Source organism: Heloderma suspectum, chromosome W (genome assembly GCF_057233095.1).
Source record: "Heloderma suspectum isolate Gila_16-S chromosome W, 16-S_ref, whole genome shotgun sequence".
NCBI lineage: Eukaryota > Metazoa > Chordata > Lepidosauria > Squamata > Helodermatidae > Heloderma > Heloderma suspectum.
The window spans coordinates 48,821,989-48,849,020 of NC_139475.1; the positions used below are offsets into that span (position 1 = coordinate 48,821,989).

At 51.6% G+C, this 27,032-nt stretch overlaps 2 protein-coding genes across 9 annotated transcripts; both read left to right on the forward strand.

Moving 5' to 3' along the window:
• Positions 1 to 5: 5 nt before the first annotated feature.
• Positions 6 to 11,212, forward strand: LOC146334005 (ras-related protein Rab-8A-like). Of its 8 annotated transcripts, none has more exons than XR_014786419.1 (8): positions 6 to 428; positions 3,736 to 3,796; positions 4,301 to 4,378; positions 6,509 to 6,598; positions 6,921 to 6,986; positions 7,933 to 7,983; positions 9,064 to 9,348; positions 9,773 to 11,212. XR_014786419.1 is itself a non-coding variant. In XM_084825115.1 (8 exons), the coding sequence occupies exons 1-8, from the start codon at positions 305 to 307 to the stop codon at positions 9,154 to 9,156; spliced, it is 624 nt and encodes a 207-aa protein (XP_084681241.1). In that variant the 5' UTR covers positions 214 to 304; the 3' UTR covers positions 9,157 to 11,212. The 8 variants fall into 8 exon arrangements, 6 of the variants coding, with proteins under 6 accessions (XP_084681237.1, XP_084681238.1, XP_084681239.1 ...); XM_084825115.1 differs by adding an exon at positions 709 to 769 and having other exon boundaries at positions 214 to 428; positions 9,064 to 11,212; XM_084825111.1 differs by having other exon boundaries at positions 9,064 to 11,212.
• Positions 11,213 to 15,427: 4,215 nt separating this feature from the next.
• LOC146334006 (protein FAM32A-like) lies at positions 15,428 to 20,496 on the forward strand. The gene is made up of 4 exons (XM_084825118.1): positions 15,428 to 15,538; positions 16,140 to 16,287; positions 16,456 to 16,509; positions 20,290 to 20,496. The coding sequence occupies exons 1-4, from the start codon at positions 15,462 to 15,464 to the stop codon at positions 20,356 to 20,358; spliced, it is 348 nt and encodes a 115-aa protein (XP_084681244.1). The 5' UTR covers positions 15,428 to 15,461; the 3' UTR covers positions 20,359 to 20,496.
• Positions 20,497 to 27,032: the final 6,536 nt, after the last annotated feature.

The window sequence follows — 27,032 nt, forward strand, 5'->3', positions numbered from 1 at the left end:
CGGCCATAGAGGCGGGAAGTGGGCGAGAGCGGCTGCCGCCCTGGCCTCCCAGGCTCTGCGGCTGCCGGGGAGGCCTGCGCTTCCGTCCGCTCTGCCGCGGCGGAGCTCCGCGGCGCCGGCCAGCCAATGGCGCGCTTCGGCGCAGACGTGGCGGGCCGCCGACCTATGGGGTTCTCCGTCCCGGCTCTTCCTGCGGGCGGCGGGGGGGCGCCGCCCGACGGCCAATGGGCGCTGGGCGCCGCGCGGACGAGCAGGGCCGGCGGCCAGTCGGAAGCTGCCGCGCCGCGCCGCTCGGCCGAGGAACATGGCGAAGACCTACGACTACCTCTTCAAGCTGCTGCTCATCGGCGACTCCGGCGTGGGCAAGACGTGCGCGCTCTTCCGCTTCAGCGAGGACGCCTTCAACGCCACCTTCATCTCCACCATCGGTGCGTCGTCGCCCGGCACCGCCAGGGCCCGCCCCGGCGCGGTCGCCAGGGCCCGCCCCGGCGCGGTCGCCATGGCGACGCCTCGGCCTCCGGCCGCGACGCCGCCGGGCCTCCTCGCGGGGAAGGTGGCGCCCGCCCAGCGCCACGCGCGAGGGGCCCCGGAGGCCCCCGCTCGCGGCTCCCCGGGCCGGGCGGCGGGCAGGCCGCGGCGGCGCAGAGAGCGGCCGGCCCCGCGGCTCTCCGGCCCGCCGCGCTGACGGGCGGGCGCCCTCTTTTGCAGGCATCGACTTCAAGATCCGGACGATAGAGCTCGATGGGAAGAGAATCAAGCTGCAGATCTGGTAGGGGCCGGCTGGGCCGAAGCCTCCGGCGGGAGACAAGCCTGGGAGCGGGCCTCCGGAGCGGGGCCTCGCGGGCGTCCTGTGGCCACCAGGAGCCGGGGCTTCCGGGCGCTGGAGCCGACCCGCGTGCGCAACGCAGGAACCCGAGCCAGGGCTTGTTCAGTCGTTCAGTCGTGTCCGCCTCTTCGCGACCCCATGGACCATAGCACGCCAGGCCTTCCTGTCCTGCGCTCTCTCCCGGAGCGTGCTCAAGTTCATATTCATTGCATCCGTGATGCTATCTAGCCATCTCATCCTCTGCCGTCCCCTTCTCCTTTTGCCTTCAGTCTTTCCCAGCATCAGGGTCTTTTCCAGGGAGTTTTCTCTTCGCATTAGGTGGCCAAAATATTGGAGCTTCAGCTTCAGTATCTGTCCTTCCAATGAGCACTCAGGGTTGATTTCCTTTAGGATGGACTGATTTGACCTCCTTGCAGTCCAGGGGACTCGTAAGAGTCTTCTCCAGCACCACAGTTCGAAAGCATCAATTCTTCGGCGCTCAGCCTTCCTTATAGTCCAGCTCTCACAGCCATACATTACTACTGGGAAAACCATAGCTTTGATTAGACGGACCTTTGTCGGCAAGGTGATGTCTCTGCTTCTTACTATGCTGTCTAGGTTGGCCATAGCTTTCCTCCCAAGGAGCAAGCGTCTTTTAATTTCATGGCTACAGTCACCGTCTGCGGTGATCTTGGAGCCCAAGAAAGTAAAATCTGTCACTGCTTCCATTTCTTCCCCTTCTATATGCCAGGAAGTGATAGGGCCAGATGACATGATCTTAGTTTTTTTAATGTTGAGTTTCAAACCAGCTTTTGCACTCTCCTCTTTCACCCTCAACAAGAGGCTCTTGAGATCCTCTTCGCTTTCTGCCATTAGGGTGGTATCGTCTGCATATCGGAGGTTGTTGATAATTCTCCCAGCAATCTTAATTCCGACCTCTGATTCATCCAACCCGGCATTTCTCATGATGTACTCTGCATATAAGTTAAATAAGCAGGGTGACAATATGCAGCCTTGTCGTACTCCTTTCCCAATTTTGAACCAATCGGTTGTTCCATGTCTGGTTCTTACTGTTGCTTCTTGACCCTCGTACAGGTTTCTCAGGAGACAGGTAAGGTGGTCTGGTACTCCCATCACTTTAAGAATTTGCCACAGTTTGTTGTGATCCACACAATCAAAGGCTTTAGCGTAGTCAATGAAGCAGAAATAGATGTTTTTCTGGAATTCTCTTGCTTTCTCCATGATGCAGCGAATGTTGGCGATTTGATCTCTAGTTCCTCTGCCTCTTCGAAACCCAGCTTGTACTTCCGGTAGTTCTCGGTTCGCATACTGCTGAAGCCTAGCTTGTAGGATTTTGAGCATCACCTTGCTGGCATGTGAAATGAGCGCAATGGTGCGGTAGTTTGAACACTCTTTGGCGTTGCCCTTCTTTGGAATTGGAATGTAAACTGACCTTTTCCAGTCTTGTGGCCACTGTTGAGTGTTCCAGATTTGTTGGCATATTGAATGCAGCACTTTAACAGCATCATCTTTTAGGATTTTAAATAGCTCAGCTGGAATACTGTCATCTCCACTAGCTTTGTTGTTACTAATGCTTCCTAAGGCCCACTTGACTTCACTCTCGAGGATGTCCGGCTCAAGTTCAGTGACCGCACTATCATGGCTATCAGGGACATTCAGATCTTTCCTGTATAGTTCTTCTGTGTATTCTTGCCACCTCTTCTTAATCTCATCTGCTTCTGTTAGGTCCCTGCCTTCTTTGTCCTTTATCATGCCCGTCTTTGCACAAAACGTTCCCTTGAGATCTCCAATTTTCTTGAAGAGATCTCTAGTCTTTCCCATTCTGTTGTTTTCCTCGATTTCTTTGCATTGTTCATTTAAGAAGGCCTTCTTGTCTCTCCTTGCTATTCTCTGGAACTCTGCATTCAGTTGGGTATATCTTCCCCTTTCTCCTTTGCTTTTCGCTTCCCTTCTTTCGTGAGCTACTTGTAAAGCCTCATCAGACAGCCACTTGGCTTTCTTGCATTTATTTTTCTTTGGGACGGATTTCGTTGCTGCCTCCTGAACAATGTTACGGACCTCCGTCCATAGTTCCTCAGGCACTCTGTCTATCAGGTCTAATCCCTGAAATCTATTCCTCACCTCCACTGTATATTCATCAGGGATATGATTTAGGTCATACTTGAACGGTTTAGTGGTTTTCCCGACGTTCTTCAACGAGCCAGGGCATCCCTGTGCAATCACGGGACAGCGGAGTTGGCAGGGGCCTGTGGGACCACCGAGTCCAACCCCTGCGCAACGCAGGAACCCAAGCCAGGGCAATCCCGTGTGGCTCCAGCTCCCTGTTAGGAACAACTTCGCCTTTTGTAGAAGGGCCTGCCCGTGTGCGTGAGGAGGCAAGAGGGGGGAGGATCCCTCGGAGCGCCTGCCGATGTTCACGCCTGGCCCTTCCCCCTGGGGTGGTGCCGGAGCGGTGTGTGCGCAGTGACTGCTGGCTCTGCTCCGTGCAGCCTGACCGTGCACCTGCGAGGCCAAAGTGCTCCTGAGGGCTGGTCCAGCAGTAGCAATGGGTGGGGAGGAGGGCCTGGCCTTGGCCAGGTGTGTGTGTGGGGGGGCAGGGACAGCCATTGGCGTCAGGGCGGCTTTTCTGTAAGCCTACCTGACATGAGTGGGAGGGAAATCCTTTGGGCTGGCCAGGTCCAGAACTGGCTGTGTTGTCGACAGGGGTGAGACCGTGGTTTGGAGGCTGTGGCGAAAGCATGCTCCTCCTGTGCCCCGCTCCTCCAGAGCACTTTCTAACAGGACAGCCTGGCTTCTGCCGAATGCTCGAACCCCTCAGCCAGCATGACTCGAGGAGAGGGTCGCAGCATCCGTGTCAGACGGCAGCTCTTGCTTGGCTCTTGTCACAGTGTCTTGTCCAATTCCTCTAGGGGCACAGCTGGGCAAGAACAGTTTCGAACGATCACGACCGCTTACTACAGAGGAGCGATGGTGGGTTCCATTCTCTCTCGACTTGGCTGAGCCCTCCCCCCTCTTGAGACATGCTGCTACTCCAACGTTAATTCAAGCCACCCTGCTAATTCAAGCCACCCTGTCCGTGTTCCGTGCTAAAAGCATCATACCTGCCGGGAGCTTATTTGCCTCTTCCCCTCCCTCCTTCCTCTCCAGCTGCTTCCGATTTGAGCTCCCTTTCTTCACCCATCGTGTTGCCCGTTCCTTCTCTGCTACTTTCCACATGGCTTCCCTGTAGCTTTTTGGATTTAAAGCTCCGAGTTGATGGCTTTCGACACAGCTCCCTCTCCCTGACCCCCACGTCACTCCTTCCATGCAGTCAGCCTCCTCTGTTCCCTTCTGCGAAGCTGCTCTCGAGAAAAGCTCTTCTATTCTCAGCTCAGCAACCACCATCAGCACAACAGCAGTCCTCATGAGATCCCACAAGAGCAGCAGAAGCGGCAACCGTTGACTTGGTCTTGCTTGTCGTTTCTGCCTCTTTAGGGAATCATGCTGGTGTACGACATCACCAATGAGAAGTCATTTGAGAACATTCGGAACTGGGTCAGAAACATCGAGGAGGTATGTTCCCGCAGTCGTTGTGCGCAAGAGGGCCCCTCTCTTTAAAAGGCCAGGGTCTCCAAGTCACTTCCTTCACACTGAGGACTAGTTCTCACAGACTGCAAATGAGGGGCGCGGGGTGCAAATACGCACAAAGGGTTCCCTGCGTGTAGAAAGCCAGCTGTCTGGGAGAGGCCCTTGCTCGATCTCAGTGGTTGAACGGTGCATGCCTTGCATGGAGAAGGCACCAGCTTCAGTCCTGGGCCTCGCTCTCTCTTTGCCTGAGGCTGCTGCCAAGCAGACGGTTCTGGCCTAGAGGGACCAAGGCACAGGGCAGCTTCCTGGCACCCCCCCCCCCCACATTTCCACATCACCTTCTCCCTGATACACCGGTTTTGCATGTGCAAGGGAGAACCTCTGTCACATGCTGTCTGAAATGGTCCCACCAAGGTGCAGCTGTAGCACCTCATCCTGTGAGAAGCCAGACCAAGTGCAAAGGCATTCCTCAGTCAGACCTCTTTGATTCCTGCTGCGGCATAGAGGAGGGGATGTGGAGGGGCAGCGGAGCTTCTCAAGGGTTCCTTTTCCTTGCTCCACAAAGTATTTCTCCATCCTGGCGGAAGAAACTCCTCAGAGGTGCTGGAGGACTTCTCGGTTTCTTGCAGAAGGCCCTTTGGGAGAGGGAAACTGCCAGTCAGTCATGCTGCTTGCCTGCCTCTTTGGGTAAAACCCTACAGAAAATGCATCTCGTGGATGGCACATGCCAAAATGTGTTTGCTGGGACGGCCGAGTCCTGCGACTAACCCCTAAATGCTTTTGCTTTGTTGACTTGTCTTTGATTTAGTGGCATTGCTTTGTTTTGTACATGTCTGAAGTGCAGTGAAGTTTCCAGAACATTCCTGCTCTGCATTTATAAAACCATACTTTCGAAGTAATGGAAATGCTCCACATTCCACACTAGTGAGACCTCATCTCGAGGGCCGTACCCACTTCTGGGTGCTGAACTTTATAGATTAATTTGAACAGGTTCATAGGAATCATAGAATAGTAGGGTTGGAAGGGGCCTACAAGACCATCAAGTCCAACCCCCTGCTCAAGGCAGGACTCCAAGCCAGAGCATCCCTGACAGGTGGCTGGCCAGCCTCATCTTGAACGCCTCCAGTGTGGGAAAGCCCACCACCTCCCTAGGGAATTGGTTCCATTGTCGACTTGCTCTGACAGTCAGGACGTTTTTCCTGATGTTCAGCTGGAATCTGGCTTCCTGTCACTGGAGCCCATTATTCCGTGTCCTGCACTCTGGGTTGATCAAGAAGAGATCCTGGCCTTCCTCTCTGGGATGACCTTTCAAGTCCGTGAAGAGCGCTATCCTCAATCTTCTCTTCTGAAGGCGAAACATGCCCCATTCTTTCAGTCTCTCCTCATAGGGCTTTGTTTCCAGTCCTCTGATCATCTTTGCTGCCCTCCTCTGAACCCTCTCCAGCTTGCCTGCATCCTTCTTAAAGTGCGGTGCCCAGAACTGGACACAGTACTCCAGATGAGGCCTAACCAGTGCTGAGTAGAGGGGAACTAGTACTTCCTGAGGTTTGGAAGTGATGCTTCTGTTCATGCAGCCCAAAATAGCATTTGCCTTTTTTGGAGCCAACAAAGAAGCTCAGCAGTGTGGAAAAGACATCTTGTGAGGAAAGACTGAGGGAACGGGAGAAGAGAGTGATAGCACTCTTCCAGGGTCTGAAGGTCTGCCACATAGAAGAGGGCAAAAACCTGTCCTGCCCCACTGGTGAACAGTAGGAGAAACTTCTTATCAGTAGGAGCAGTTCGACAGTGGAGCCTATGGCCTAGGTGGGTGGTGGCCTCTTCCTCCTTGGAGGTCTTCAGGCAGATGCTTTTCAACTTCCTTGGGCCGAGGGGCAGGGTAGGGGGGCTCTAGTGCTAGATTTCCAGCCTTCAGACTGTGGCCTTCAAGGCTCCCTCCAGCTCTGTGTCTTGTGGCAGGGAGTTTGCCATGCTTATGAAATAGCTGCAGCAGCCCTGAAGTGGCTTCTCCCTCAAACTGCGGGAGGGAAACGTCGTGTGACAAGTTAGTCAGCTTTCCGCACCAACCAGGCTGTGGTAGTTTCTCACAAACTAGGCTGAGTTCTCTTCTTCTCCCAGCATGCGTCTCCAGATGTAGAAAAAATGATCCTGGGAAACAAATGTGACATGAATCACAAGCGGCAAGTTTCCCGAGAGCAAGGAGAGAAGGTGAGGGCAGACCCAGCATCCAAATACGGGGGGCGAGGGGGGAATGTAAAAGGCAGCTTGTGACCACCCAGGTCACTGCTGTGAGGCTCGGGTCTTCCCTGCTTGTCTTGGGGTTCATACAGCACTTGCAAAAGTTTGACCAGTGGGCTGTGACTAGGGCAGCCACACCTAGGCGGTGTGAATGGGCCCTTTTGACCTAGGGGTTGTGGGGGGTTTGCCTTCATGGGGTCACTTGGTTTCTCAAGGGGCTGTGCTGCAGGAGGGCGAGGCACACACCACTTTGGACCCCATAACTGACCTGAGATGTCTCCTCTTTGTTCAGCTGGCCGTTAGCTTTGGAGTTAAGTTCCTGGAGACCAGTGCAAAGGCAAACATTAATATCGAAAATGTAAGTACCGCCCTTTCATCTTGCCAAACATCTTCCTCTTTATTGTTCCAACCATAAGTCGCAACAGAAAGCAAAGACAAAAAAGCATAATAAGCACAACAACACACAATATTCACAACAATAAGTGGTGTAACTTCTACTGCTTAGAAAACTGGCTGGAACTTCGAAGCCAATGAGGTGAACCCAGCCACTGCTCTTTTATGAGACGCCAGCAGAAAGTCAATTTTCCTCCATTCAGAACAAATGACTTTCCTCTCAATAGCGGAATTTAAAACATTTAGAATCATAGAATAGTAGGGTTGGAAGGGGCCTGTAAGACCCTCGAGTCCAACCCCCCACTCAGTGCAGGAATCCAAGTCAGAGCAACCCCGACAGATGGCTGTTGAGCCTCATCTTGCAGTTCATTTGTATGAACTGCAAAAGAAACAGGGCAATCAAACCAATAAGCAGGCACATCACAGAACCATAAGGGGCAGAGTCTAGAATCAGAAGCTCTTTCTCAAAAACAGTCTTCTAAAATGGCAGTTGCATCCCTCAACAACACAGTTCGGACAGTAGGCTTAGGAATAAGCTTCACATGGTCTTCATATTCAAGCGTGAATTAAATGTCACATACCAAGGGATTACTTGCAATCGCACGTCAGTCAGATTGGACAGAAGCACCATAAACCCATGCTCCAAAAATGTGTTGGATGGCAAGGAGGTTAAGATAAGAGAAACGTAATGCTGGTTTTGATGAGCTAATCTTTGGAGCCAAGTGAAATGTTTTACTAACTTGACCCTCATTTTCTCCAAAAGACACAGTGTGGGTAATCTAGTATTTGAAAGGAGGCCTCCATTGTGTTTGGGCTGTCATTCTTCAGACTAAGCTTCTGGGGCTTCAGAAGCAACGGGAGCATTTTTGCATCCTGTCATAACCCTCCTGTATATCTTGCTTTAATTTGAGGCATTTTTTACTCTTGCCAGAGACATCAAAGCCAAAATGGACAAGAAACTGGTGAGTAGCTTGACCATAAGGGAGCCCCCTTGGGCCGGGAATATCAGTCACGGCCCATTAATATGCTGCGCAGATGAAGCCAGACTGCTAGTCATGTGGCTCTTTGCATTCTCCTTGGTGCGCTGCCAGTGTCTGACAAGGCCTGTTTTCAGTCATCCGAGCCGCTGGCTTCCAGCCCCAGTCGACATGACTGGGGCTGGAACCCAGCGGCTCGGATGACTGAAAACAGGCCTTGTCAGATACTGGCAGCGCACCGAGGAGACTTGCCAAGATCCCTTGGGTTGCACAAGGAGGCATAGCGTGGGGGTACAGATCAGGTGTCAGTGGTGGCGGGTCCCTGATGCAGTCCCATTCAGACAACACACAGTAATTGCATCTGGCGAAAAGAGACAGCAGTTGTAGCCCCCCCCCCCAATGCCAGTCCCCATAGCCGCTTCCCCCTGCTCCTTGGCCCTCCCAGGGTGCTGGCATGGAGGGTGCTGCTCGGTGTTTGTGCCTGGAGTCCTGAGGCAGGGTAGCTGCGATGGTGTGACGTGGACAAGATCCCGCATGTGTTCAGGAGGCAAATGGGTTGCAAAATACCCCCCCCCCCCCGCGCCGTGCAGAACGTTCCCACGTTGTGCGAAGAGCGCTTCCCCCGGGAACACATTGGCACCAGTTCCTCCGTGGGGGTCTCTATGTGTGCGACGTGAGGCCGGGGATAGAGCAGCTCACGCCACCTTCCCTGTCGGGGGCTGATACCCTGCCCGAGGCATGCTGTGAGACCAAAGGAGGGACAGCCCCCCATCCCCCTTCGTGCCATGGGAAGGGGGGCAGTTTTGCTTGCTTTTTGAAGAAGTGCTTTCCCCAGCACCTTGCCGGGTGTAAAGTCCCGCCGTTGCCACCATGGCGGCTGTGTCCGGGAAGCGAAGCAGCTTAAGGCGTGATGTAGCGACACGTCTGCACCCGTCCACCATGGGGCAGCGCAGTGGCAGGCTTTGGCCTTCTCCCCGTCGCCTGCCCGTTGGCAGAAGGCGAGCAAAACATCGTTGCCTAAGTTCCAGGGTAACGGGCTCCCGCTGTCCTGCTTCCCCTCTGTAGGAAGGCAACAGCCCCCAAGGGAGCGGCCAGGGCATCAAGATCAGCCCAGACCTGCAGAAGAAAAGCAGCTTTTTCCGATGTGCTCTTCTCTGAGGGGCATGGCCTTGGTGTGAGCCCAGCCTGCTCCCCCTTCCTGGACTGTGCCTGCTTGCAAGGGGGCCTTCTCTCTCTCTGGATCCAGCCCTCTGCAGCACTCCCATCAAAATGAAACGGAGAACGTGGCTTCTTTTCACGATCGACTCTTTGTGCCGGAGAAACACGGCCGCTCCCTGTTGCTTCTGCCAGGTGGGAAATGTGTCATCTAGCCTGGGTGGTGGGAGTCTCAGGGGAAATGTGTGGGGCAAGAGATCAGGTGCTGGAAATTTCCTATCAGGTTTCTCTCTGGGATGTCTTTTGTTAACTGTGTGGACTCTAGTAGAAAAAGCAAGTTATGATCAGAATAACTCTAAAATGATTTCCCATTGAATTCCCGGTCGCGGAATGGTCTGAGCGTGGGGCATAGACAGGTTTCTAGGGCTGAACTGTACAGCCAGCTGAAAGCACTGAATTTTGTAGCCGCTCTCCTACCCGCCCCCTTACTCTGGGGCCAGAAAACATGCTTCCCGTTATCAGAGCATGGCATTCTAGTCTGCTCATGGCAATCATTCTGCACGCCCTTGTGGTAGAAGTTGCACAAGGCCTGGATATAAAAATAAATCTATTTTTTTAGAGAAACCAAAGTCTGCTCTTCAGTGGTGCACCAAACGCTGGAGAAAAGGGCAGGGTTTTGGACGTGTCCAGGGGGTTGATGCACGCCATTAACGCCTGCCCCGATGAAGGCGCATCTGGCCTCATTTAGAGGGGAAGGGCGGCTGTGAGTGGCAGTCTCCATGCAACCGTCCCTAGAGAAGCAGATTCCATGGTGGCGACGGGACCTCGTTCTGTCTCTGCTGCTCACCCCGCACGTCTTCTTTGGCATTAAAAAAACATAACTAATACAGAGCTCTACGTTGCAAAGCAACACAAAGGACCATGGGCATCCTGTGTAAAAATCGATAGATTTAAAAATGTGTAGATCGGAAATGTCTAATATAAAGGTTTTAAAATGTGAACTGTTTCAGTATCAAATGCCAGCCTCAGTCACAATCAGCGTTCAACAGCCAATCAAGCCACATGAATGAATGTCAGGGATTGTTTCATCTCATCCTTTCCACGGATGTCAGGTTTCACTGTATCAATAAACGTTGGCGCCTTAATCACAGAATCATAGAAAAGGGGTTGGAAGGGGCCTCAAGACCATCGATCCAACCCCCTGCTCAATGCAGGAATCCAAGTCAGAGCATCCCTGACAGGTGGCTGTCCAGCTTCATCTTGAATGCCTCCGGTGTGCCCACCACATCCCCAGGTCATGGGTTCCATTGTCATATTGCTCTAACAGTCAGGAAGTTTTTTCCTGCTGGTCAGCTGGAATCTGGCTTCCTGTCACTTCAGCCCATTATTCCGTGTCCTGCACTCTGGGATGATCGAGAAGAGATCCTGGCCTTCCTCTCTGTGACAGCCTTTCAAGTACTTGAAAATCCCCTCAGTCTTCTCAAGGTTAAACATGCCCAGTTCTTGAATCTGGCTTCCTGTCACTTCAGCCCATTATTCCGTGTCCTGCACTCTGGGATGATCGAGAAGAGATCCTGGCCTTCCTCTCTGTGACAACTACTTGAAGAGCGCTGTCCTATCTCCCCTCAGTCTTCTCAAGGCTCAACATGCCCAGTTCTTTCCATCTCTCCTCATAGGGCTTTGTTTCCAGGCCCCTGATCATCTTTGTTGCCCTCCTCTGAACCCTCTCCAGCTTGCCTGCATCCTTCTTCAAGTGCAGTGCCCAGAACTGGACACAGATGAGGCCTAACCAGTGCTGAGCAGAGGGGAACTAGGACTTCCCGGGACTTGGAAGCTATGCTTCTATTAATGCAGCCCAAAATAGCATTTGCCTTTTTTGCGGCCACATCACATTGTGGGCTCATATCCAGCTTGTGCTCGACAACAGTGCCAAGATCCTTCCTGCTAGTAGTGTTGTTGAGCCAAGTCTCCCCCATCTTGTAACTGTGCATTTGGTTTCTTTTTCCTAGGTGCAGAACTTGGCATTTATCCCTATTCATTGTCATGCTGTTGTTTTCTGCCCAGCGGTCCAGTCTATCCAGATCACTTTGAATTTTGTTTCTGTCTTCCAAAGTATTAGCTATCCCGCCCAATTTTGTGTCATCTGCAAATTTGATCAGCATTCCCTGCACCTCCTCCTCTAAGTCATTAATAAAAATGTTGAAGAGCACTGGGCCCAGGACTGAGCCCTGCGGTGCCCCACTCGTTACCTCTCCCCAGCTTGATAAGCACTCTGAGTCTGATTCTGTAGCCAACTGTGGATCCACCTGACAGTTGTTTCCTCTAGCCCACTCTGAACTAGTTTGTTCATCAGGATATCTTGGGGCACTTTGTCAGAAGCTTTGCTGAAGTCGAGGTATACGATGTCCACAGCATTACGATGTCCACAGCATTCCCACAGTCCACATGGGAGGTGACCTGATCCAAAAATGAGATCAGATTCGTCTGGCAGGATTTGTTCTTGACAAATCCATGACGGCTTCGAGTAATCTGCATTGTTGTCAAGGTGCTTACAGATGGATTGCTTTATCTGCTCCAGAATTTTCCCAGGGATGGATGTCAGACTGAGTGGTCTGTAGTTCCCAGGTTTCTCCTTTTTGTCTTTTTAGAAGATAGGGACAACATTAGCCCTCCTCCAGTCATCTGGCACTTCCCCGTCCTCCATGATTTCCCAAAGATAATAGACAGTGGTTCCGAGAGTTCTTCTGCCAGTTCTTTTCTTAGAGTGCAGTTCATTTGGCCCTGGAGATTTGAACTCATTCAGATTAGGTGTTCCTTGACCATATGCGTATCAATCTCAAGCTGCAATCCTGTCCCTTCAGCCTGTACTTTGCCTTTCCAAGGGGGCTTATAGACCCTCTTTGGGGAAAAGACTGAGCCAAAGTAGGAATTGAGCACTTCTGCCTTTTCCTTGTCATCTGTTATCATTTTGCCATCCTTATTTAATAACTGAACCACCATTTCTTTCCTCTGTCTTTTACTATGCTCATATCTGAAGAAAGCCTTTTCGTTGCTTTTAGCATCCCCGCTAACCTCAGCTCATTTTCTGCTATAGCCTTCCTGACGCCATCCCTGCAATCCTGTGCTACCTGCCTGTACTCTTCCTTTGTAGCTTGGCCTTCCTTCCATTTCCTGTATGTGTCCTTTTTTGTTTTCAGGTCATCTCTAAGCTTTTTGAGAAGCCACATTGGCTTCTTCTGTTGTCTTCCGCCTTTTTTTCTTGTTGGAATTGTTTGTAATTGTGCCTTGAGAATTTCCTTTTTTAAAAACTCCCACCCATCTCGGACTCCTTTTCTCGTTAGAGTCGCTTGCCATGGGACCTTACTGATCATTGTTCTGAGTTTATTAAAATTGGATTTCCTAAAATCCAGGGTACGTGTTTGGCTACACTCGGCTTTTGCTTCCTTTAGAACCAAGAACTCAAGTATAACATGGTCGCTTTCCCCCAGAGTTCCTGTAACTGCTACTTTATCCACTAAGTCATCTCTGTTGGTTAGGATCAAGTCAAGGATAGCCGATCCTCTAGTTCCTTCCTCCACTTTCTGTAGGAGGAAATTATCAGCAACACAAGCCAGGAATTTCCTGAAGGGGCCATGTTTTGCAGAATTTGTCTCCCAACAAATATCGGGGAAATTGTAGTCCCCCATTACTACTACGTCATGCTTCCTTGAAACACTGGCTGTTTGCTTTTCAAAAGTTTCATCCTTGTCTTCTCTTTGATTGGGTGGCCGGTAGTAGACTCCGACCACCATGTTCCTTTTATTCTTTGCTCCATTTATTTTAACCCAGATGCTCTCGATGGGGCTACCAAGCTCATCCTCCTGTATTTCTGTGCAGAGATACGTATTTTTCACATAGTGCAACCCCACTTCCCTTTCTGTTCCTCCTATTCTTTTTGAACAAGCTATATCCTTCAGTTGCTGTATTCCAGTCAAGAGAATCATCCCACTAATTCTCAGTTACACCTATCAAGTCATAATTTTCTCCCTGTGTTAAGAGTTCAAGTTCGTTTTGTTTCCCATACACTGGGCATTAGTGTATAGACATTGGAGACCATGGGCTTTATAGTCCGGCTTTCTTCCTACATGTTTCTGAAGACTGTTATTGGGCGCTATTAGAGCTGTTCTCTCCATTGTGGTACATGAGCCTTCATCCATCGTTAGCCCCAGCTTCACGTCTTCCTCCCTCGTAGCATTGAGTTTAATCTTTCTCATTTCTCCAAACAACAACCGCTACAAAAACAGCGAAGAAGGGGTGTGGAGCCATGCAGTTACTGTCAAATCTACGCCTGCCTGCCTGCTGGACAGGAGCCGTGGGTGTGTGCTTAGTGCAATAGCTCAAGTTCCCCAGCCAGGTACTGGAGGTAATATACAGTAGCCATCATGACTAGGAGCTGGGGAACATGGGTTGTTGCACTCATGTCCTGCTTGTGGGCTTCCCATTGGGGCATGTGGCCTGGCTCAGCCTTGGAAGGTTGGTTGCTCTTTTGGAGGAGATACTTGCTGTCACCCTCTTCTGTGGGACTGGGCCCCTGGAATTTCCAGGCATGGCGTCTAACTTGTTCCTGTGTCAGGCTGACTCCCCCCCCCCCCCCAGTGGGGAAGATTGCTGGGTGCAGTGTGGATTGTTGCTTTGGAGTGCCAGTTCCTCTTGTGCTCCTGTCAGCACAAGAGACAGCAATGCCTAATACACAGCTTAGACCTGATCTACTGACAACACTCCATCTTGGAAACGGGAATGGCCTTCCACTCATGGAATTGCTACAGCTGGGTCCCAGGGAAGGAGGGAAAGCGCAGCTCTCACAGAGGGGAGAGACACCGGGCACCACCATGTGCCTTGCCCCTACGCAGGTAGCGATTGGGAATGCTGAAGCTTGGACTCATCCCTCAGAATTAGCCCCATGGAATCCTAGAACTGTAGGGTTGGAAGGGGCCTACAAGGCCATCGGGTCCACCCCCGCTCAATGCAGGAATCTAAGCCAGAGCATCCCCGACAGATGGCTGGCCAGCCTTGTCTTGGATGCCTCCAGTGTGGGAGAGCCCACCACCTCCCCAGGTATTTGGTTCCATTGTCGTATTGCTCTATCAGCAAATTTTTCCTGATGTGCAGCCAGAATCTGGCTTCTTGTCACTGGAGCCCACGATTCTGTGTCCTGCACTCTGGGATGATCAAGAAGAGATCCTGGCCTTCCTCTCTGTGACAACCTTTCAAGGAGTTGAAGAGCGCTATCAGATCTCCCCTCAGTCTTCTCAAGGCTAAACATGCCCAGCTCTTTCAGTCTCTCATAGAGCTTTGTTTCCAGTCCCCTGATCATCCTTGTTGCCCTCCTCTGAACCCTCTCCAGCTTGTCTGCATCCTTCTTCAAGTGTGGTGCCCAGAACTGGGCACAGTACTCCAGATGATGCCTAACCAGGGCTGAGTAGAGGGGAACTGGTGCTTCATGGGATTTGGAAGCCATGCTTCTGTGAATGCAGCCCAAAAGAGCATTGGCCTTTTTTGCAGCCACATCACGTGGTTGGCTCATCTTCAGCTTGTGATCGACAACAATGCAAAGATCCTTCTTGCTTGTAGTGTTGTCGAGCCACAGATCGTGTAACTGTGAAGTCTTTGAATGGTCTTCCATTCTGCAAATGAACAGATTGGATGGGGAAAGGGCACCTTGATCCCCAGCAGCTCTGAGCCCAAAATAAAGTTGCTTGGGGGGTGGGGGTGCGTGGGGCTCATACGTGGGGGGCTGGCTTGAGAAGGTGGGCTTGTTTGCCTGGGAGGAGAGTAACCAAGATGCTGCAACCAATGCGTTAAGCTTTCTGAGAGGGAGAAGAGCCTGGCCACGCTCGAGGTTTAGCCCCCCCGCGCCCCAAGAGCTCACTCCCTGCAGGCCTGCTTCATAACAAGGCCTTGGATGACGTGACCCCCTTCAGCTGGGCTCCCTTCTGGAGCTGCCCGGAAACAGCAGCCGGGAGCTGATGGGATGCTCTGGCGCCCAGGAGAGGTTCCCCAGATCGACACGAGACCCCCGCGCTGAGCGGGGCTGGGCTCGACGGCCTCGCGGGCCCTTCCCGCCCGGCTCTCCTGTGGCTCTGCGGGGCGCGCCGACTCGGACCCCCGCGCAGGGGCGCCCCTGCGGCGGCTTGTGGCGGGACGCGGGCGGCGGCAGCCCCGGCCTCGCCGGCGCGGGAGCCTGGGGGCGCCTGCTCCCGCCGGCCGCGCGGTGGCGCCCGGCCGCGGGGAGGCCGCCCCGCCCGCCCGGAAGCGCGGCCGCCCAGGCGATGGCGGCGTACGAGGCGGCCCAGCGCGGCCCTCTGCGGCTCAAGGGCGGCGCCGGAGGGGCGCCCGCGGGGAAGCGGTGAGGGCGCGGCGGCTTCTCCGCGGGCGGCCGGGGAGGCCTCGGGGCGCTGGCGGGCCGAGCCCTCAGCCCGCTGGCCGGGGGCGCCGCCCTCTCGCGCGGCGGCCTCTGGGCTCACGCGGGCCACCGGCCGCGGCGCCCCGGGGAGGAGGCCCCGGCTCGTGCCGCGCGAGCCCCCCAGCCGCCCGGCCCGAAAGCGAGCCCGCGGGCTCCGGCGGTTTGCGCGCCCCTTTGCCTCAGGGAGGTGCGCGGGGAGCGCCGCGGGGGCGCAGCTCGCTGCCGAGCCCCCGCTTCGCTGCGTCAGGCCGGGGGTCTCGCCGGCAGCGCCAGCGGGCCCTGCCTGGCCCCGCGGAGCGCTGCCGCCGGGGGGGGGGGGCGTCCTTGCTTTCAAAGGCAGCTTTGTGGGGTCCTTCGGTGTCCCCCCACCCCCCCGGCCCCATCTTCGTGACCCGATCGCGAAGGGCCGCTCTTCCCAGCGCCCTCGAGATGAGGGGATGCCCTGACTGGAGCCCTGCACTGAGCAGGGGGTTGGGCTGGATGGTCTTGCAGGCCCCGTCCAGCCGGACTCTTCCATGATTCTATGCTGCTGGCCACGTTGCAGGAAGAAGAAGAAAGACAAGGAAAGGAGCAAGATTGTGGACCAGATTGTGAGCAGCAAGAAGCAGGAGGAAGAGGAGGAGGAGGAGAAACGGGTCCTGGACAAGCGGACCCCCGCCCAGTTGGCCTATGAGAAGATGCAGGAGAAACGGGTAGGCCTGTGAGAGGGAAGCGGGGGCCAGGTCTGGGGAGGGAGGCTGGGCGGTCTGGGCCAGGCCGGCTGGCCCTTCCCTTCTTCCAGGGGGAGGGAACGTGGTCTGGGCCTGCACAGGGGGCCTTGGAGGAATAAGAGCTGTCCATTCTCTCTCTCTGTCATGTAGAAAATAGAACGGATCCTGAAGAAAGCCTCCAAGACCCACAAACAGAGGGTTGAGGTAGGTTGCTACGTGGAGGGCGCAAGCTTCCTGCCCCATGGTAGGGGAGCCTTGCCCAACATCCTGCGGGGGGGGGGGGGGGATTTTGCAGAAGGCCCGAGGGAATCCCCACATCTTGGCCATTCCCTTTGGCACTTTCACTGTGCGAAGCCCCGTGGCGAGAGGAGGGTGGGGAGGGGATCGGCCCCAGCCGCTAGAGAAGTCATAGAAGCGTAGAATCATAGAATAGTAGGGTTGGAAGGGTTGGCCTTGTGGGCAAGGCCATCGAGTACTTTATTCACTAAGTCATCTCTGTAGGCTAGGATCAAGTCAAGGATAGCCGATCGTCTAGTTCCTTCCTCTACTTTCTGTAGGAGGAAGTTATCCGCCACCCAAGCCAGGAATTTCTTGGAGGAGCCATGTTTTGCAGAATTTGTCTCCCAACAAATATCGGGGAAATTGAAGTCCCCCATTCTACTACGGGGGCCGTGGTGGCTTAGTGGTTAAGACGCTGAACTGCAGACCGGAAGGTCGGCAGGACAGCAGTTCGAGACCCGAGTGCCACGTGACGGAGTGAGCTCCCGTCTTCAGTCCCAGCTTCTGCCAACCTAGCAGTTCAAAAGCAAGAAATTGCAAGTAGATAAATAGGTACCACCTGGGCGGGACAGGTAACAGCGTTCCATGCATCTCGGTGTTCAGTCATCCCGGCCACATGACCACGGAAGCGTCTTCGGACAGCGCTGGCTCTTTGGCTTAGAAATGGAGATGAGCACCACACCCTAGAGTCAGACACGACTGGTTGGGGACACCTTTACCTTGTTTTTATTACTACTACGTCATGCTTCCTTAAAACATTGGCTATTTGCTTTACAAAAGTGTCATCCTCGTCTTCTCCTTGATTGGGTGGCCGGTAGTAGACTCCGACCACCAGGTTCCTTTTATTCTTTGCTCCATTTATTTTGATCCAGATGCTCTCGATGGGGCTACCAAGCTCCTCCTCCTGTGTTTCTGTGCAGAGATATGTATTTTTCACATACAGTGCAATCCCACCTCCCTTTTTGTTCCTCCTGTTCTTTTTGAACAAGTTATATCCTTCAATTGCTGTATTCCAGTCATGAGAGTCATCCCACCAAGTCTCAGTTATACCTATCAAGTCATAATTTCCCTCCTGTATTAAGAGTTCAAGTTCGTTCTGTTTCCCATCCTCTGGGCATTAGTATATAGACATCGAAGACCACATGCTTCATAGTCTGGCTTCCTTCCTACATGTGTCTGAAGACTATTATTGGGCTCTATCAGAGCTGTTCTCTCCGTTGCAGTGCATGCTCCTACGTCCATTGTTACCCCCAACATTACATCTCCCTTCCCCGTAGGATTCAGTTTAAAGCCCTCCTGATGAAGTTCTTCATGCTGTGGCCAAACACATTCTTCCCATCCTTTGTGAGGTGCAACCCATCTCTTGCCAACAGTCGATCTTCCAGGAAGTATAGCCCGTGGTCCCAGAATCGAAATCTCTCTCATCAGCACCACCTTCGTAGCCAGTCATTCACCCGGAGTATTTTTCGTTCCCTTTCTAGCCCTCTTCTACCTACTGGAAGGATGGGTGAGAAAACTATCTGGGCCCCAGAGTTCTTGAGTTTCCTTCCCAGAGCTTCAAAGTCTGACGTGATCTTTTCGTAGCTCCGCTTGGCAATATCATTTCTTCCCACATGGATGAGAAGACAGGGATACCTGTCAGTGGGCTTACTGAGTGCAGGCACCCTTTCAGTCACGTCTCTAATCCGTCCGCCTGGGAGACAACATACCTGGCGAGTCCATGGGTCTTCGCAACATACTTGGGTCTCGATCCCACGCAGCAAGGAGTCTCCCACTACTCCCACTCTTCTTCTTGTTGTAGGCCTGGGTTTCATCGCCTCTGTTTGACTGACCTTCAGCCTCTTGCTCACTCTCATGTAGGTTCCCCTGTGATTCTTCCTCTGCAGGCTGTCCTCCAGTCTCATCCACAAGTACCTGGAATCGGTTCCACAGCTCCACTGCTTCCACTGGCACAGAGTGGTGTCTAGTTCTTCTTCTAACTGTCACCCTTTTCCACGGAGTATCCTCTACTCCATTTTTCTTCACCTCAGCATTTCCCACTTCTGCCTCCTCTTGCTGTTGCTCTAAAGCTTTGGTCTTCTCTTTGCTGCTGTAGTTCCCCCATTCTGTCCAAGAACGCTTCGTGTTCTCTTATTCCCCGGAGGGTCGACAGTCACTGCTCCAGTCCGCTTACTTTTTCTTCCAGCAGCGTCATCAACTTGCACTTGTTGCAGGCGTGGGCCATGTTGTTCTTAGGCAAGAAAACAAACATGGCACAGGCCTTGCAGGCCACCACCACTGGAGAGTCCTGTCCTTCCATTGCCTCTTTTCCCTTTTTGTGTCTAGCTTTGTGATTGTTCTAGACTAGCCTGCGCCTGTTCCTCTACTCAGTAGAGGTTAAAAGCAGAGTCCCACTGGTGTGGAAGTGTGTGTTACAAGACAAATAAATGAAAAAAAAGTTAGTTCAAAAAGAACAAAAAATGTTAGGGGCCTCCCCCTTGACCTCCCCTGCCGAACTCCCCCGGCCAACTCCTGTTTGCTCCCCCTGTCCGCTCGCTCTGGTCGCTCGCTGTCTGGGAGCTTGCTTGCTTCTGTAGTCCCTGGACTAGCTGGAGCAGCTTGCTCTGCTCTGCTCAGCTGGGAGGCGGGAAAGAGCAGCCTGGGGGAATGGGCCGGGGCCGGGGGGGTACTGCAAGAAGCCTGGCAGGGAGGGAAGAACGTGGAAGAGAACTTTGGGGAACTCTTTACACCCATCCGGGCTACAAACCGTCCTCTCTAGTGCTCTGAATTGCTGTTAACACTGAACTGTTTTGCTAGTTTCTGTGGGGACTTGACTGTTCTGCTTGCAGAGAAAAGCTCCCCTATGCTTCAGTTTCCCTCAGCCTCTGGATGCACCTGATCTTGTCTGATCTCGGAAGCTGAGCAGGGTCAGCCCTGGTTAGTGCTTGGATGGGAAACCGCTTGGGAACCCGGCTTCCTGCACTGAGCAGGGGGTTGGACTTGATGGTCTTGGAGGCCCCTTCCCACCCTCCGATTCCATGAGTCTCCACATATCCTTCTCCATCACCAGACATCCTGCACAGCGTGTCTTTCTTGCCTCGGGTGACTGGTTGTCATGAGGCGCCAACATGCTTTTTGCTAGTCCTGAAATAGCAGAGTGTCAAAGGGAGGGGATGCAATCTCTGCTCTGGGAAACAACACTGGGGTGCCCAGGTACTGTCAGTTATTGTTGGGCGGTGGAGCTGTTCAGGTCTGACAGGCAGAACGGTGTGGATTACAACGCATTCGGCATCCCCGTCAGATGTCAAGAGCGGGATGATTCCCCCCCCCCCCCAATGATTCCTTGAGGCAGTTTGTTCACTAGTAAAAGGTAGAATTGGGTCACAGTCAAGAAACGGGTTAGTGGAGTGAGGATGGTCACAAGCAAACGGAAGCTACAGTCAAGCCGATGGGCCTGTGTGTGTGTTTGGACTGCCTTGGCGTGAGCAACTTCACCTGCCCTCCTGCACCCGTTTACTTGGGAGAATGCCCCAGCGAGCTCAGTATGTCTTACTTCAACTAACCATGTACAGGATCCAGCTGTCAGAAAAGCAGTTTCTGATGTATTGTTACTTTTGATATATATTTCACATAATGTAAGTATGCATCAATACGTTATGCTCTTGTATATTCTGAGATGAATAACCCGTTGTGCACAATCTGTATTTTTCTTCTGTCCTCTCCTAGGATTTTAATCGGCACCTGGACACTTTAACAGAACATTACGACATCCCCAAAGTCAGCTGGACTAAATGAGTGTGCATTTCCTTTTCCCCCCTTGTCTGATGCAGAATTCAGCCAGTGTGATGTGTGCTGGACTGGAGGTCTTATTTGGCACCATTTCTTGTTTCTTTTCTGCAACTTCTCGATTAAACTCTTGTTTTTAGAAAGAGATGTGAGCTTTGCCTCCTGTCTGTGGTACGAAAGTCGGCCCGACTAGGCCTCGTGAGTAGTCTGGTTCTAGCAGCCAACCAAGGTGCCTGATGGGATTGAAAGGATGGATACATGTCTGACCTTGAGAAGGTAATTGTAACTTGCTCATTATAGGCAGGAAATTCCGTTTTCAGGGAGTGGTTTAGGACTTTAGAAGGGAAAATAACACAGCTGTGCTGATAAGACCATTGCTGAGCGAAATTAGCTCTTGAGCATGCGTGGTGTGTTTTGTTTGTTCTCCGACTGTCAGTCTGTATGAAAGCATCCTCCTTTGGGGGCCGGGAGTGAGACACAGCATCCTCCCTCTCTCTCTCTCTCTCTCTCTCTCTCAGCTGTGATGTGCTTTAATCCCGACTGTTCAACCTAACCTGCCTCGGATATTCCCTTAACAGCAGCTTAACTTGCTTTTTGTACATGGAAGCTGCTTGGCCACCCCACACAGGCTGTTTCAGCTGCAATTTCACCTGCTTTAAGAAGTTGTCTTTGAATAGCTAATTATAAACAAAGGACAACTATGAAATGTCTGGCTTGTGCAGGAGGTTGTTGCTGAAAACCAAACACGAGGATGAAGAGTCCCTTTTACCTCTCTGTTTTCTAGCCTGACTGCTGCAATGCGTGTGTGCGAGAGGATTGCATGTGTGTGTGTGTGGTTTTAACTTGAGCTGCTGGCAGGAGCTGCTTCCATGCAGCAGGTATTGCTTGGTGAACACCGTCCTGGCTGTCCAGTATCTGCGTTTAACTTTGCACACCTCAAGCCTTTTGCAAACAAAAGGGAACTACGATACTAGCCCAGCCATACCGCTCCATTTTCCAAACTCGGTTTACAACACGAAAACTATTTGTGCCACATTCTGGTTTTGTGGCTTTTGCTCGTTCTAGAATCACAGAGTCATAGAATAGTAGGGTTGGAAGGGGCCTGTAAGGCCATCGAGTCCAACCCCCTGCTCCTTGCAGGAATCCAAGTCAGAGCATCCCCGACAGATGGCTGTCCAGCCTTGTCTTGGATGCCTCCAGTGTGGGAGAGCCCACCGCCTCCCTAGGTCATGAGTTCCATTGTCGTATTGCTCTAACAGGCCGTTTTTCCTGATGTTCAGCCGGAATCTGGCTTCCTGTCACTTGAGCCCTTTATTCCGTGTCCTGCACTCTGGGGTGATCGAGAAGAGATCCTGGCCTTCCTCCCTGTTAGCATTCATCCTCCTTGCTATAATTTCTCTTTCTCAGTCTTGGACAGCTGGGCCCAAATCCAACTGGAAGCCAGGCTGAGTGGCTTCATTCTTTTCATTTCTGTGGGCTTGGCCTTCTATACATGCTAAGGGTCTCTCAAAGCAGCATCCTTGCTGGACCTAAGGTTGGTGGGTCTGGCCCATGCCTGGATGGGAAACTAACCCAAGAGCCTTCTGCACAGGACCTGGAGGTCCATGGAAGAGAGGCAAAGTATAGAGCAAACAAAATATGTCTCCCTGGGGCCTTGAAAGTGTGTAGTCCAAAATGCCAGGAGGGGCCCATATGGGGGAAGCCTGATTTTGATCATTTTTGTTTGGGCTTTCAGGACAGAAACGTTGTCACTGTGGTAAAGAGCCCCTGTAATGATATTCATAATTTTCCAGCTCAGTTCAGGCAACATCTTCTTACTGCCACAATGCCTCTTTCATCCTTGGGTTTCATTCTGGAATTAAACTCACTATTTGTGAATTAAGGACACCCCACAGCCTGGAATGTGTACACTAAAAATTACTACTATAATTATAGCAAAGGCTATAATATACAGGAGGCACTCACCTGGATCAGAAGCTTTAATAAGAATTCATTTTGGTCATTTTTCTCCACCTTGCAAAATGTAATAAATACAGAAGCTTAAAACACACACACACGCACGCAGCTGTTTCCCCATCAGAACACAATAGTTCTTTATGAAGTTGGCCATGGGAAGTGACTGCTGGTTTTGGGGGTCTGTTTCTCAATCTTCAAGGAGTTGAACCGAGAAGAAGGTTGTCACAGAGAAGAAGGCCAGGATCTCTTCTTGATCATCCCAGAGTGCAGGACACGGAATAATGGGCTCAAGTTCCAGGAAGCCAGATTCCGGCTGAACATCAGGAAAAACTTCCTGACTGTTAGAGCAATACGACAATGGAACCAATTATCTGGGGAGGTGGTGGGATCTCCCACACTGGAGGCCTTCAAGACGAGGCTGGACAGCCATTTGTCAGGGATGCTCTGACTTGGATTCCTGCATTGAGCAGGGGGTTGGACTCGATGGCCTTGTAGGTCCCTTCTAATCCTACTATTCTATGATTCTATGAACCAATGGACAGTATTTGGCACATTTCTGTAACTAGGAAACCAGATGTACGCATGAGAACATTTAGGACATCTAGCCCGCCTATGGAATGTGTAGGTTACTTTATAAATGATACACTTCCACAAGAAAATATTCCTCCCAGTTCAGTTTCACATGCAGGAACACAAGGCAGAGAAGACGCGCTGCCACGGCCGACTCAGACCAAGGAGAAGAGGCACACGATCGGGAGCCCATCCAGGCTGTGACTGGGCAAAAGGGTATCATGGACCAATGCCGCCACAGGAAGCCACAACTTGCCTTTCATCTTTCAGTTTTGCGTTGCACACTTCACGTGGGATGTTTGGGTTTTCCAGAGAGCCTAGCACCTTTGGAATGACCCTCCTATAAACAAGGCATGGCTGCAGCTTTTCTAGTTTCACAACATTCTGTTCTACAGGGCAGGAAAAGAACAAAAAGTGACATTTTATTTGTGCCCAAAAGAAGGAGGGGGGAGAGAACAAAGTATGTGGTCTTGGAGTCAATAAACATGTAGCTGGGTAATCCGGTAGACATTACTTACTTGGACTCCCAAAAGGTTTTTGACAAAGCCCCTCACCAAAGACTCCTGAGCAAACTTGGCAGTCTTGGAATAAGAGGAGAGGCCCTCTTATGGATCAGTAACTGGTTAAAGAACAGAAAGCAGAGAGCAGGAACAAATGGTAAATTTCCCCAAAGGAGGGATGTAAATGGTGGGGTCCCATAGGAATCTGTATTGGGACCAGTGCTTTTCATCTTATTCATAAATGATCTGGAATTAGGTGATGCTCTGACTTGGATTGATGCACTGACTTGGATTCCTGCATTGAGCAGGGGTTTGGACTCCATGGCCTTGTAGGCCCCTTCCAACCCTACTATTCTATGATTCTTTGATAGGAGTGAGCACTGAAGTGGCCAAGTTTGCCAACGACACCAAATTATTCTGGGTGGTTACAACAAAAAGGGATTATGAGGAACTCCCAAAGGATCTCTCCAAACTAGAAGATTCATAGAGTATTAGAATCAGAATAGTAGGGTTGGAGGGGGCCTGTAAGACCATCGAGTCCAATGAATGGGCATCCAAATGGCAAATGCGGTTCAATGTAAGCAAGGGTACAGTGGTGCATGTTGGGGCAGCAAATCCCAACTTCAAGAATAGCCTGATGAGATCTCAGCTAGTGGGGACCACCGGAGAGATCTTGGGACTTGTGGTGGATGAAAACGTAAACCTACTGTGCGGCTGCTGTAAAAAAAGCAAGCTCTGTTAGGCACGTGAAGGAAATATCCAAGGCAGGTTAGGTTGAACAGTCAGAAATTTATTAAAGCACATCACAGCGGTGGGAGAGACAAGACAAAGCCTTGTCTCTCCCCCCAAAAGAAAACAGGATGCATTTATACAGACTGAAAGTTGGAGAACAAAGAAAAACACACTACACATGCTCAGAAACCAATTAGTACGCAGCACAGTCTTATCAGCACAGCAGCCTTGTTAGAGCAATATGACCATGGAACCAATTTCCTAGGGAGGTGGGGGGCTCTCCCACACTGGAGGCCTTCAAGATGAGGCTGGCCATCCATCTGTCAGGGATGCTCTGACCTGGATTCCTGCACTGAGCCGGGGGTTGGACTGGATAGCCTTGCAGGCCCCTTCCAACCCTGCTATTCTGTGATTCTATGAGTTACTTAGGAATTTCTTGCTTATGAGCAAATTATAACTACCTTCTCATGGTCATGCGCGCATGAGCGCGCACACACACGTACACACACACTCAATCCCATCAGGCACCTCGCCTGAACCAAGTTTTGTTCTAAGTTTGAGTCGGTATCAACGTTGCTGTTTGGGGGGTGAGACACGGCGTCGACTGACTCCCTCAGCTGTGATGTGCTTTCATAAATTTCCGACTGTTCAACCTAACCCGCCCGGGATAATTCCTTAACACATTGCACATCTTGCTGGGGGGCTGTTTCTGGTAGATCTAGGTAACGGGTTTAGTCATTTCAGTCTCATTTTGTGGAACTGGGATCACTGGTGTTCCTCCATGAGCATGGACTGGCACATGGCTGCAGATCTAGCAGTTGGATACATTCAAGCGTACTTGAATCTGGTTCACTACTTTCAGGAAAGTGTTCTTTGATTTCACTCAACGAAAGACGTCGATCAGGAGCAGGATGCAGGCGGGCCTCAACATGAGAACATGCCTCTGGTGGAGCGCGAGACAACTCTTTCTTCACCCGCAGGTGCTAGGCTCACTGCTAGGCTTATGCTCACCTCACCAGCGAGTGCATGGCTCACTACTGGTCCTTTAGAGGTGGCTATTTTGTAATCCAGAGGAGGCCAAAGTCCGAAAGTAGAAGATCTCACACGATAGCAGGAGAAAGGGCAACAAGCCAGGACCACAATGGCAGACAGAGATGTTCTCTTCGAGGCCCCAAATGACTCCAAGAGCTGATGAACTCTGTTAGGGCACATCCAGCGTTGGCTGGTTCTGGGGAGCATTGGCTTCAGGGGGCGACACTTCCTTGCAGTGGCATGCAGGGATCCAGGTAAGCTGTCTTTGCAGCTTCACGGCAGCGTGGGTGGTCAACAGCCCCTGATGGGGTCCTTCCCAGTGAGGCTCAAGGGAAGACTCACTCTGATGGACTTCGATGGAGACTCAGTCTCTAGGGTACAGGCTGTGACACTGTATCGCAGGAACGACTGGAAGCCCTTTTGGAGCAGGGGGCTGGACTCGATGGTCTTGCAGGCCCCTTCCAACCCTACTATTCTAAGATTCTAGGATTCACCTGTGAATGGAAAGCCTTCACACACTTCATTAATGCTTGGCAAGAGTTCAACACAGCCTCATCGCTGAAAGACACATTAGTAAGATGTTCTTTAGTAGGTGCTGAAGACGGGAGTCTCGTGGGTCTTCCTATACGGATCTTATGTGGGCGGAGTGGCATGCCTGCTGAGCAGCACCGAAGGGAGAGCATCAGGATATTTAAGTCCAGTTTGAGCACAGATTTTGGCTAATTTGTTCTTTAAGTCCTTTGGGGATAACTAGTCTGGACCTGGGAAAATGTGACATATGGATACCATTTTTGTTGTTCTGGTTGTCTTTTAATGTTTTAATAGTTTTACAGTTTTAATATTGATGATTTAATTATATTTTTAACTTTTGAACAGTTGTATTTATATTTCTATTTATAGGTTTTAATTGTAGCAGTTTTAACGTTGTAAGGCCGCCTTGAGTCCCAGTATTGGGGAAAAGGCGGGATATAAATAAATATAATAATAATAATAAGATACCATTCTTTCTTTCTACCAGCCCTGTTGGCTGGGCACTGGAAATGCTGTTGGATTTGCAGAGTTTGTATACACAACTAGTAATGCATATTTAAAAGACCAACATTTTTTCTTCATCTGAATGAAATCTACTCGCCTGTTAAAAGAAAGCTTACAGGGCTCTTAACTCTTGGTTCAGTCACACTGGTTTCCAGAGGAGTGATGGGGGGCCGTACTTCAGGGATGTTTATCTGAGCAGGTGGTGCACATTCCTTCTCTCAGACAAGGACAGGTAACAGGCCAATTGGGCGGGATAGCTAATACTTTGGAAGACAGAAACAAAATTCAAAGTGATCTGGATAGACTGGAGTGCTGGGCAGAAAGCAACAGAATGACATTGAATAGGGATCAATGCCAAGTTCTGCACCTAGGAAAAAGAAACCAAATGCACAGTTACAAGATGGGGGATATGTGGCTCAACAACACGACAAGCGAGAAGGATCTCGGCATTGTTGTCGATCACAAGCTGAAGATGAGCCCACAATGTGATGTGGCTGCAAAAAAGGCAAATGCTCTTTTGGGCTGCATTAATAGAGGCATAGCTTCCAAATCCCGGGAAGTCCTAGTCCCCCTCTACTCAGCACTGGTTAGGCCTCATCTGGAGTACTGTGTCCAGTTCTGGGCACCACACTTGAAGAAGGATGCAGACAAACTGGAGAGGGTTCAGAGGAGGGCAACAAAGATGATCAGGGGACTGGAAACAAAGCCCTATGAAGAGAGATGAAAAGAACTGGGCATGTTTAGCCTTGAGAAGAGAAGACTGAGGGGAGATATGATAGCGCTCATCAAGTCCTTGAAAGGCTGTCCCAGAAAGGAAGGCCAGGATCTCTTCTCGATCATCCCAGAGTGCAGGACACG

Excerpts from the sequence above, each read along its gene's own strand:
- LOC146334005 (XM_084825111.1), top strand. The coding sequence starts at position 127 with ATGGCGCGCTTCGGCGCAGACGTGGCGGGCCGCCGACCTATGGGGTTC. Across the intron at positions 429-3,735 it reads CACCTTCATCTCCACCATCG|GGGCACAGCTGGGCAAGAAC; the intron begins GTGCGTCGTCGC and ends CAATTCCTCTAG. Across the intron at positions 6,599-6,920 it reads CCCGAGAGCAAGGAGAGAAG|CTGGCCGTTAGCTTTGGAGT; the intron begins GTGAGGGCAGAC and ends CTCTTTGTTCAG.
- LOC146334006 (XM_084825118.1), top strand. The coding sequence starts at position 15,462 with ATGGCGGCGTACGAGGCGGCCCAGCGCGGCCCTCTGCGGCTCAAGGGC. Across the intron at positions 16,288-16,455 it reads AGAAGATGCAGGAGAAACGG|AAAATAGAACGGATCCTGAA; the intron begins GTAGGCCTGTGA and ends TCTGTCATGTAG. Across the intron at positions 16,510-20,289 it reads CCCACAAACAGAGGGTTGAG|GATTTTAATCGGCACCTGGA; the intron begins GTAGGTTGCTAC and ends GTCCTCTCCTAG.